Source organism: Pinus tabuliformis, chromosome 4_2, assembly GCF_031772625.1.
Source record: "Pinus tabuliformis cultivar Carrire ecotype Pingquan chromosome 4_2, CPIR1, whole genome shotgun sequence".
Taxonomy (NCBI): Eukaryota; Viridiplantae; Streptophyta; class Pinopsida; order Pinales; family Pinaceae; genus Pinus; species Pinus tabuliformis.
Window position 1 is genome coordinate 701,071,140 of NC_142304.1, and position 11,971 is coordinate 701,083,110.

At 35.3% G+C, this 11,971-nt stretch overlaps 1 protein-coding gene across 1 annotated transcript; it reads left to right on the top strand.

Annotated features, from left to right (window-relative positions):
- Positions 1 to 10,333: 10,333 nt before the first annotated feature.
- On the top strand, positions 10,334 to 10,888 carry LOC149171413 (SKP1-like protein 3). The gene is made up of 3 exons (XM_089425957.1): positions 10,334 to 10,621; positions 10,713 to 10,799; positions 10,883 to 10,888. The coding sequence occupies exons 1-3, from the start codon at positions 10,334 to 10,336 to the stop codon at positions 10,886 to 10,888; spliced, it is 381 nt and encodes a 126-aa protein (XP_089282083.1).
- The last annotated feature ends 1,083 nt before the right edge of the window (positions 10,889 to 11,971 follow it).

Consider the following 11,971-nt stretch of genomic DNA (forward strand, 5'->3'; position numbering starts at 1 on the left):
GCAAACACCCAAAACAAAAACAAAGCCTCCACATCTATAAACCACTTTGAGGTTATTCAAAATCAGGAATAAGTTGGTCAAGAGGATCCAAAGCCTAACTCGAAATGGGGAGTAAAGAAATGAAGAATATAAAGAAAAGGAAATATTAAAGGGATATGCTCCAATTGCAAGCTCCAAGTTAGATCACATAATCTGGACAGGATTTAAGAAAATAGGTATATAGTTAAAGAAGGTTAAGAAAGGCTAATTGGCAATCTCCCACAACCCCTTAATTTGGATAACATGTGGGGTGAAATTTGGAATAAAGATGGTTTTCCCAAAGTTGACCTGGGAACTAGTGCATGGAAAAATTTCACTGGCAGAAAATCTATAAAAAAAAGAACTATTCGTTGTACTCTTTACTTTCTGATAAAATGTCTAATTGCTTCATTAACTACAGTCTTCCCATATCCTTGTTTAAATGCCAATAAGACTACTCTTATAAATTCAACATTAGGCAAAATCATTGAAGAAGTCAGATTCACTAAACACACGCAGCTTATAATCACCCATCGTAGTTTTCGAAAACAGCTCTGCTTAGACTTTGAATACAATTGTAGAGAGCAAGAACAACCACATTTGAGAGCTCAAACCAAAATCCAACCGTTCCTGAACGGTTGCATGATGAGTGGCAGCAGGGTAATGGAAATGAAGTTGGTTGACAATTATGTTGTGGGATCCAATTACCGAAGACATTTTAATCTTCTAACATTCAATCCAATCCGAAGACATTTTAATATTCTAACATTCAATCCAATGTTGTAAACCAGTGCAGAGTGGAAATTGGGGGAGTTTTTATAAAAAGAAAATACCTTACCTTCTAATAAAAATAAAATATTTATTAATACTTTATTGGTGAATAAGTTTTAAATTTTTTACATTTACATTGGAACATGCTCCACTGCTAGCGATTTCTATGCTGAAAAAACTGGTGCTGATTACGATCCTAATTTGGGTTAAACTCACCAGACTGTTACTATCTTACTAGAGCGATGATTGCTAAGGGAAATCAAAAGTAAAGTTGTTAGATGGCTCCCAGTTTACATGCACCAAAATATGCATGGATGTTGATCTAGAAAAGATCTAGAAAAGGGGCAATCAAAAGTCGAGTTGGTCGCTGACTCACAGTTTACATGCACTAAAATATGCGTGGACATCGATTTAGGAAAGATTTAGAAAAGGGGCTTCCTTCTGTGATTAATCTGACAACAGGGGAGTGGATACATCGCCAAACCCTAGATTACGAGCAAATATCATTCAAATGTTGTTTATGTCATGAGTACCATCACTTTGCTAAATGTTGTTTATGTCACAAATATGACCACTTTGCTAGATAATGTTCCAAGAAAAAGGTCAAAAACTACAATAGATTAAGGGTAACAATGGCAGATGCAAACACCCAAAACAAAAATGGGGCCTCCACATCCATAAACCAACTTGAGGTTATTCAAAATCATGAAGACGTTGGTCAAGAGGATCTAAAGCCTAACCCAAAGTGGGGAGTAAGGAAATGAAGAATATAAAGAAAAGGAAATATTAAAGGGATATGCTCCAATTGCAAGCTTCAAGTTAGATCACATAATCTAGACAAGATTTAAGAAAATAGGCATACCGTTAAAGAAGGTTAAGAAAGGCTAATTGGAAATCTCCCACAACCCCTTAATTTGGATAACATGTGGGGTAAAATATGGAATAAAGATGGTTTTCCCAAAGTTAACCTTTTCTGCTGGGAACTAGTGCATGGAAAAATTTCACCTGTAGAAAATCTATAAAAAAAGAACTATTCATGGGCCTTCCCAATGCATATTATGTGAAAAATCGAAAGAAAATACCTATCATGTTTCTAAACTTTGTTCATTCTCCACTGAAGTATGGAAATTTACAATCCCAAACGTGAGTGATGTTACCCATATCACCTAGAATAGTGTACACATTAGGATAATCTAGGACATGCAAAACAAAAGTAGCTACATCGTTGGCAATTCGAAAATATCATTGATTAATTATGGAGGGAGAGGAAATCAAATCTTCAGGCAAAGAACCATTATGCTCATGCTAGAGTCAATGAAGAAGAAAACAAATTGACTTAATGCAAATTAAAAAAAAAAAAATTTGAATTTTATTACAACCTTAAGTTTACATCAGACGATCATATAAATTAAATGTTCCGTAAATATAGGTATACATAAATGTTATTATTAATATTAATATTATTATATAATAATATTCAAATTAATAATACATAATAATAATAATTTCAGTGAACAAAATTAGAAAATTTAAATTAATTTCTTGTTAAATGAGTTATGTGTCAGAGAAAAAAAGAAAGAAAAGAAAACAGTTCCAAAAATTGAATGATTTATAAGTAATTTTCAAAACAAGTAAGAAATAGTAAATTAATCAAATAAAATAAATCATTTCCTAAAATCTGTGAATAACAGCTTAAATTAACATTTGATATTTATTGTCTCAATTTATTATAAATAACAACATTATTGAAAATTTTGATATTTATCTAAATTTAATTTATAGATGAAATGAAACTAATAAACATAAATAATTTTATAAGATAAAACAATCATAATTATATAATAATATAATTTGCATTGTCCATAAATCTTCAGAAGTGATCATCGGGTCTGAAGGCAGGCTTAAATAAGGAAGCATACGAGCCATGATGCCAGCTTCCATCTTCATCAAAGTAAGCCTCTTCGTGCAATAATAAGGCGACATGATGAACCAATGAGGGACGATGTACGATAATAGGAGCAAGTAAATGATTCCATCTCGCGAGTATAAATATGAGCCTGCCGGCCTATATGAGGGTTGAATCTATGGGCCAAGTGGCCACCTAATCCACATGTGGTTAGCATGACAAGGACAATTGTCTGGACCCAACACCCAGTGTGGGGGTTCTTAATATTAACGTTAATGTTATTAATATCATTGTTATTCATAATAACATTAGTATATTATAGTAATGCCCCTAGTTCATGGAATGCTTCTATTTAAAGCTATGAAACCTGCCCCTTCTAGTTTGTTGGGGTATTTGGTTAGGAAGGAACCAAAATATTTTTCAAGATAAGGTATCAAACTGGAATCTTACATGTTCCCGCATAGTGGCACTATATAACTTGATCCCTAAAGATGAATTGAAACAGAATCACTAGAACATTAATGCGGAAATCATCGATAAGGCTTTCCTTTTGGTGTATTTTGATGGATTTTCTCAACAAGATGGTTGTGGTAGAGGAGTAGTTTTGTATTTAAATGAAGATCATTATTACAAGATGAAGTTGGGTTTAGGGAGAGGCACAAATAACTATGCATAACTTAATAGCCTTACACTTCTTATTTTTTCCCTTGAGAAAGGATGTCAGCAACTGCAGATATTTGGTGACTCTAAATTAGTCATAAATTGGTTCAATGCACACACTCAGAAATGTGTTAGAAGAAACTATTACAATAAAATCACATTTTGACTATGTAATTTGTCGTCATATCTACAGGGAAAGGAACCAGATTTCTGACAGTCTATCTAAAGAAGTAGCGCATCAACATTTTGGTACTTGGACGACACAGGAACATATAGGACATGAGTTCTACCAATATTTTCACAGGCCATTCATTTATCTTCAGCCACAGGGGGCGGCAGCAACTTGATCCTACACAACACATAGAGTGACCTCTTTTTGCAAACCTTGCTTTATGGAATGTATATAGTTTATATGTTTTTTATTTCGAGTTATAGTTGTTATTTGAACTCTATAAAATATTGTGGCAGCTATGACCACCAATAGTAAGAATGATCATGATCTCACATTATAATAATAATAATAATAAATAGTAAGAATGATCATAATTTCACATTATAATAATAATAATAATGCGATGATCATCATGTATGTCGGTCCTTACAGAAGATTATCATAATAATGATAATAAAAATGTAGTCTCACCAAGCTTACAAAAATAAAAACTTTATTTGACATAGAATAAATAGTAAGAATGATCATAATTTCACATTATTATTATTATAATAATAATACGATGATCATCATGTACCATGATCCTTAAATAAGATTATCATAATGATAATAATAAAAATTTAGTCCCACCAAGGTTACAAAAATAAAAAACATAATTTGACATAGAATATGTTGAGATTTTTCTGTTTTAGACAAAATAGGAAAGAATCCCAGTGTGTGACAACAATAGATATATGTTGCTGGATTAGCTCCAGGTTGTTGGGAGAAAATTAATGCATCCTAAATTTGATGTGAGAGGTAGTTAAATTCTCTCTGCTATAAAATAGGTGGTCATACGGATAGCTGGGTGAGAGTGTGAGAGTTTAATTGATGTAATCTCCTGTTTAATTAATGAGAATTGCCGATGCCTTAGTTTGGTGGAAGTAGCCCAGATTGGTTAGGTGAACCACGTTAAAAGCTGTGTCTTTGTGCATGATTTTTAATTGCTGTGTATATGCTTTTATGTTTGCTGTGCATCTGATCTCCAACAAGTGGTATCAGAGCAAGTTGGAGGTGCTGAGATTGCGTGTGTGGAGGCTTGTACATTGTTGTTGGTGCGTTTGACTAGAACGTTGTGCACACCAGTTCTGCGTGGAGGAATTACCAGCGCGTGCGTGGACAAACTTTGTCATTGCAATACGTATCAATCCAAGGTGCTGTTGGCACATCATTGAATTGCAAACAACGACATCTTAGCACAGCGGAGGAGTGGTTGGACCAGAACGGCATGGCACGTTGACATGGTATTAGATATAGGTCATTGCTGGAGGAGCTACGGCATTGATATATGTTAAAACGGCTTTGATATATATTTAAAGCAGCGTTGATATGTTATAACCTGGTGTATGCTTTGATTTACAGCGTGGGTATAGATTTATACACGGCGTTGATACATTTGTTTTTTAAACCGGCGCGGATATCTATTTAAAAATGGATATATGTGACTATTAGCGTGGGTATGTATTTTTTAAATCAGCGTGGATATATATATTATCAAATGGCATAGTTATATCAGCGTATCAGCGTGGACACCTGCGGCATGGATATTTCATTTTCGTGTGTACAGCGTGGTGCGGAGTTTTGACTTAATGTTTAATGCGTTTTTTTTTTCAACCGTCCACAGTGTGTAATGCTCAGACGCGACAGTGAATTTTTTTTTTATTTTTTTGTTTTGGGATTGGCGCGGGTAATGCAAAAGCAGTCGCGCCAACAAACTGAAATAGCGCGGAAACTAATTATTTATGGGCGCCAATACGCCAATTCTCTGGTTAGCGCGGATTTTAAAGGTATAAACGCGCCAATTTGTCATCCCTTACAACGTTTTTGATTTGGCGCGGTTCTTGTAATTATTAGCAAGCGCCATTTGTATTTTACATTCTAATCTGAGTTTTATACAGCAAAAGCACCGGGGGTTGTTGATTTTGTGTTTTAAAAAGGCGAAGATAATCTGAGGCATAGGCATTTATTGACATTCAATTTTGTTTTTTATTAAATTGAAATTGGAGATTCTTTGGTTTTAGACGAGATGGCCAAAACTCAGAGTGCCCGTTTTGAAATAGAGAAATTTAATGGGAAAAATAATTTCGAGATCTGGAAGGTAAAGATGCACGATCTGCTGGTTCAACAAGGTGTGGCGAAAGCACTGTTGGGGAAAAACAAAAGGCCTCCTTCCATGACGGAGGATGAATGGGATGAGATGGACGATAGAGCTCTGAGTGCAATTCGGTTATGTCTGGCGGATGATGTTCTGTTCAACATTGTGTCAGAGAAAACCACCACAGGCCTATGGTCGAAGCTTGAGAAGCTCTATATGACGAAATCTTTGACAAATCGGATTCTCCTGAAACGACAGCTTTATTGTTTGCGGATGAAAGAAGGTACCTCAATTACTGATCACCTGAATGTTTGTAATACCTTACTGGTGCAATTAGATAGTCTAGATGTGAAATTTGATTCAGAGGATAAGGCAATAACTATATTGTGTTCATTGCCCGAATCCTGGGATCACTTTGTTACTTCCATAAGCTTTAGTACAATAGACATCCTTGAGTTTGATGATGTTGTTGGAGCCTTGTTGGCTGAGGAGACGAGGAAGAGGTCGAATGCAGACACCTCTACATCAGAGGTAATGATGGCCAGAGGTCGCTCAAGAGAGAGACACTCTGGGGGTAAGCATAGCGACTCTCGTTCAAAGTCCAAAGGTAAGAAGACAAAGGTGAAGTGCTGGCCTTGTGGTAAGGCTGGACATCTGAAAAAGGATTGCTGGAAGCGAAAGCAGGCTGCTAAAGAAGGCTCGTCGACAGAAAAGAAGGAAGCCAACACCACAGATACGGGTTCAGTATCTGGTTCAGGTATGAGTGATGAGGTATTGTCTGTTAATATGTCGAAACATGATCAACATTGGTTGTTAGATTCTGAGGCATCTAACCACATGTGTATTCATAAAGATTGGTTTAAAACATATAAATCAGTTGATGATGGAGTCGTGTACATGGGTAATGATGTCACTTGCAGTATTATTGGAATAGGAAGTGTACAACTACAAATGTTTGATGGCACAACCAAAATGTTAACTGATGTGAGACATGTACCAGATCTAAGAAAAAATCTAATTTCATTAGGAGCACTGGATACGGATGGATATAAAACTGTAATTCAAGGTGGAGTTATGAAAATTTATAAAGGTATCGTACTAGTAATGAAGGCTAAGAAAGTAGGAAATATGTTTCAGTTAGAAGGAAGAATAGGGTCAGTTCATGTGTCTACGGTGTCTGACATGACAGTAGTTCCATTCGCCTATGGCATCAAAGGTTGGGCCATATGAGCGAACGAGGGTTGAAAATTTTGGCTGACCGCAAGTTACTTCCTAATCTAAGATCTGGAAAGTTAGATTTTTGTAAACATTGTCTGTTTGGAAAACAAAGTAAACAAAAGTTTAAAACAGGCAAACATACTAGTAAAGGAATACTTGATTATATTCATTCAGATGTTTGGGGTCCAGCCCCTACAGCGTCGTATGGTGGCTCGTCGTATTTTGTGTCGTTTATTGATGACTTTTCTCGGAAAGTATGGGTCTACATGTTGAAAAAGAAGTCTGATGTTTTTATAGTTTTCAAGCAGTTTAGAGCATTGGTAGAAAACAACACTGGTAGAACTATAAAATGTTTAAGAACTGACAATGGTGGTGAGTTTACTTCCAAGGAGTTTGACAACTATTGCAAGGATGCAGGGATCGAGAGACATAAGATCACGGTTTATACTCCTCAGCAGAATGGATTTGTTGAACGCATGAACATGACTCTTCTAGAGACAGCAAGGTGTATGCTGAGTAACGCCGGGTTGCAGAAGGAGTTGTGGACGGAAGCGGTGGCAACAACTTGTTATGTGATAAACCGATCTCCATCGACGGCGATAGGCTGCAAGATTCCGCAAGAGGTATGGAAAGGACACCCTTGTGACTATTCTAAACTCAGAGTGTTTGGTTGTGATGCATATGCTCTAGTGCCTAAACATCAACGAACTAAATTAGATCCGAAATCGAAAAGGTATGTCTTTGTTGGGTATGGTGATGGAACAAAGGGATTTAGATTGTGGGATCCTACTACCCGCAAAATCATCATCAACAGAGATGTAAAGTTTGATGAATCCTCTCTTGTACAGTTAGATGTAGATAATAAATTGAAACAGGATGATGTATCTGATTTTCAGCACATTCAGTTTGACAGCACTTCTTCTGATAGTCATGATGATCATAGTTCAGATTCTAGTCATGAACAGGTTTCAGAATCAGATTATGAACAGGGTTCAGATGGAGGACATGAACAGGTCTCAGATGGCGATCATGAAGAAGTTCTTACAGATGATAGATAGCCAATTGTGGAAGCACCATAAACATTCTTAAGGAGGTCTACAAGGATCAAACGCCCTCCAAGAAGGTATGATGATCATGTTACTTCAGTTGCTTTGACCGCTAACGATGATGAACCTTGAAGTTGTAGAAGGTTCAAAAAGTGACAAATGCAAAGAAACTATGAAGGAAGAAATGATGGCCTTAAGTAAGAATGGTACATGGGATCTGGTTGAACTTCCCAAAGGCAGGAAAACTGTGGGATGTAAGTGGGTGTTCAAGGTGAAATGGGGTGTGAATGATACGGAAGACAGGTACAAAGCGAGACTGGTTGCAAAAGGGTTTTCTCAGAAAGCTGGCATATACTTTCATGAGATATTTTCACCAGTGATTAAAATTGTTTCAATTAGAATTGTGTTAGCATTAGTGGCTTTGCTTGATTTAGAGTTGCAGCAGTTAGATGTTAAAAATACATTTCTACATGGTGACTTAGATGAGGAAATATATATGGAACAACCGGAAGGGTTTGTTCACCATCGCAATGAGAAATTTGTCTGTAGGCTCAAGAAGTCATTATATGGCCTGAAGCAGTCGCCTCGGCAGTGGTATAAGAAGTTTGATTCTTTCATGTTGAGTCAGAAATATGTAAGAAGTGAATATGATCATTGTGTTTACTTTAAGTAGTTAAGTAATGGCATGTTCATTATCTTAGTGTTGTATGTTGATGATATGCTTTTGGCAAGCAAAAGCATTGAAGAAATCAACAGGTTGAAGACTCAGATGGCAAGGACGTTTGATATGAAAGATCTAGGAGCGGCAAGACAAATTTTGGGCATGGAGATTTTCAGAGAAAGGGGCAATAGTAAGCTGTGGCTATCAAAACAAAAGTATGTTGAGAAAATACTTTTGAGTTTTGGTATGAATAATGTGAAGCCTGTGTGAATCCCTTTGGCTTCCCATTTTAAGCTTTCTTCCAGTTTATGTCCTAATACAGATGAAGAAAAGGATTATATGTCTCAAATTCCATATGCCAATGTAGTAGGATGTTTGATGTATGCGATGGTGTGTACGCGACCAGATATTTCACATGCAGTTGGGGTTGTCAGCAGGTACATGGCAAATCCGGGTAAAGAGCACTGGTCAGCAGTAAAATGGGTGCTTCGGTATATGAGAGGCACAAGTAGTTATTGTATTACTTACAATAAGAGTAGTGAATCTATTTGCGGATATGTTGATTCTGATTTTGCAGGTGATTTGGATAAGAGAAGGTCAACTTCAGGATATGTCTTTACTCTTGCAGGTGGAGCTGTTAGCTGGATGTCAAAGCTACAAAACATTGTTGCTTTATCCACTACTGAAGCAGAATACATTGCTGCTTCACATGCTTGCAAAGAGGCGGTTTGGTTGAAAGGATTGCTTGGTGAGTTTGGTAGGTTACAGGACAACATCAGGTTACTTTGTGACAGTCAAAGTGCAATACATTTGGCTAAGAATCCGGCCTATCATAGTAAATCAAAGCATATTCCAATTAAGTACCATTTTGTAAGACAGGTTATCACTGAAAGTGGCGTTTCTCTTGAAAATGTGCATACAAAGGAAAACTATGTAGACATTTTCACGAAACCAGTTTTGTTAGAGAAGCTACGTTGGTGTTTGGCTTCTCTTGGCTTGCAGAAAAGATAAAAATAATAAACAAACTGGGCATCAGGCTAATTGTTGTCAAGGTGGAGATTGTTGAGATTTTTCTGTTTTAGACAAAATAGGAAAGAATCCCAGTGTGTGACAACAATAGATATCTGTTGTTGGATTAGCTCCAGGTTGTTGGGAGCAAATTAATGCATCCTAAATTTGATGTGAGAGGCAGTTAGATTCTCTCTGCTATAAAATAGGTGGTCATACGGATAGCTGGGTGAGAGTGTGAGAGTTTAATTGATGTAATCTCCTGTTTAATTAATGAGAATTGTCGATGCCTTAGTTTGGTGGACGTAGCCCAGATTGGTTGGGTGAACCACGTTAAAAGTTGTGTCCCTGTGCATGATTTTTAATTGCTGTGTATATGTTTTTATGTTTGTTGTGCATCTGATCTCCAACAGAATAAATAGTAAGAATGATCATAATTTCACATTATTATAATAATAATTCGATGATCATCATGTATGTCGATCTTTAAGAAGATTAGCATAACCATAATAATAAAAATGTAATTCGAGCAAACTTAAAAAAATAAAACTTAATTTGACATAAAATAAATACTAAGAATGATCATAACATATGTCGGTGGTGGAGAAAGGTCAGTGAAAAAACTCTGATATATATATATATATATATATATATATATATATTATCCATTTCTAAATGTTTTATATTTCTCTCTCAACTGCACATTAATATCGGACACAGGATCTGAGTCGAACGATCAATGGAGAACGATATGGTCAACACAGTGGCACTGGAAACGTCTGACGGAGAAATTTTTCAGGTGGGCAGAGAAATTGCAATGGAGTCGAAGGTGATCAAGAATATGGCAGAATTCATCGATATATCTCATGCAACTGTGCCTGTTTATGTATCCACTCCAATATTGGAAAAGGTGATCCAATACTATGACTATCATTTACGCAACTCAACTCAAACCTCACGTGAAATTAAAGAGTGGGATGAGAATTTTATCAGCATGGACATATCAACACTGTGGGATATAATAAAGGTAATGTTATCATAAAAGTATTATCTTTTTAAAAGTCAATAAGTAATGTAATTGAATGCTGGTTGATATGTTTTATATTATGTTATTGCAGGCAGCAGATTTTCTTGCTATACAGAGTCTTTTGGATTTGCCAAGTGAGAAACTGAAAAGGGAAATCCTGCAAGGCCCGAGATTGAGAGTGATGAATTTTTTATATAAAAATAATAAAATCAAAATAAAAGCTGTATTTAGTTAGTTTGATATTTTTTTAGCAATTTTTAGGTCTGATATTTTAGAGTTTTTGGTGGATTTCTGGCTAAAATTTTTATGGCCAAATCTTGATTTGTGTTGTTTAAACTAGTTTTTTTACTGCATATATGGATTCAACACCGTCAAAAATCTTTAAGGCACTCCTTGTGATTTTAATGAAGCTGAAAACTTTCCAAAAAGTCGCACATAAAACTACTCTTTATTTTTATATCATTCCTTTTATATTATATTCCATCATATTGTTTTTAGTGAGTTTTAAAACATGATTGATATTATTTTATAAAACTGCAAATTATATTATTATATAATTATGATTGTTTTATCTTATAAAATTATTTATATTTATTAGTTTCTTTTCATCTATAAATTAAATTTAGATAAATATCAAAATTTTCAATAATGTTGTTATTTATAATAACTATTTCTTACTTGTTTTGAAAATCATGTTTAAATCATTCAATTTTTTGGAACTGTTTTCTTTTCTTTCTTTCTTTTCTCCCACACATAACTCATTTTATGTATTTCTATATTTACGAAACATTTAATTTATATGATCGTCTAGTGATGTAAACTTAAGGTTGTAATAAAATTCAAAACTCTTTTCTTAATTTCCATTAAGTCAATTTGTTTTCTTCTTCATTGACTCTAGCATGACTCTAGCATGACCATAATGGTTCTTTGCATGAAATTTTAAGGCGGTTGCTGCTCTCTGCAACTGTATTCAAAGTCTAAGCAGAGCTATTTTCGAAAACTGTGATGCGTGATTATAAGCTGTGTGTGTTTAGTGAATCCGACTTCTTCAACAGTTCTGCCTAAGGTTGAATTTATACTAGTAGCCTTATCGTCATTTAAATAGGGCTATGGGAAGACTATAGTTAATGAAGCAATTAGACGTATAAAGCCTTTCACAATGATTTTAACCATTATTCGTTCGATATTTTTGTGGAAATGCAGAAGATACATTTTGAAGCTATGAAAGAGTTTTTAACACGGAAGCTGGAGACACTGATTCCGAAGGATATTCTTGCAAAATTAAACGATGCATTTAGTTTTGTAGAATCGGGCGAAAGGGGTAAGAAGGGAATCATATGTATTTATGAC

What these genes read in the sequence shown, in the direction of transcription:
- LOC149171413 (XM_089425957.1), top strand. Translation starts at nt 10,334, where the DNA reads ATGGAGAACGATATGGTCAACACAGTGGCACTGGAAACGTCTGACGGA. An exon ending in CACTGTGGGATATAATAAAG is followed by an intron (nt 10,622 to 10,712) that starts GTAATGTTATCA and finishes ATGTTATTGCAG; the next exon opens with GCAGCAGATTTTCTTGCTAT.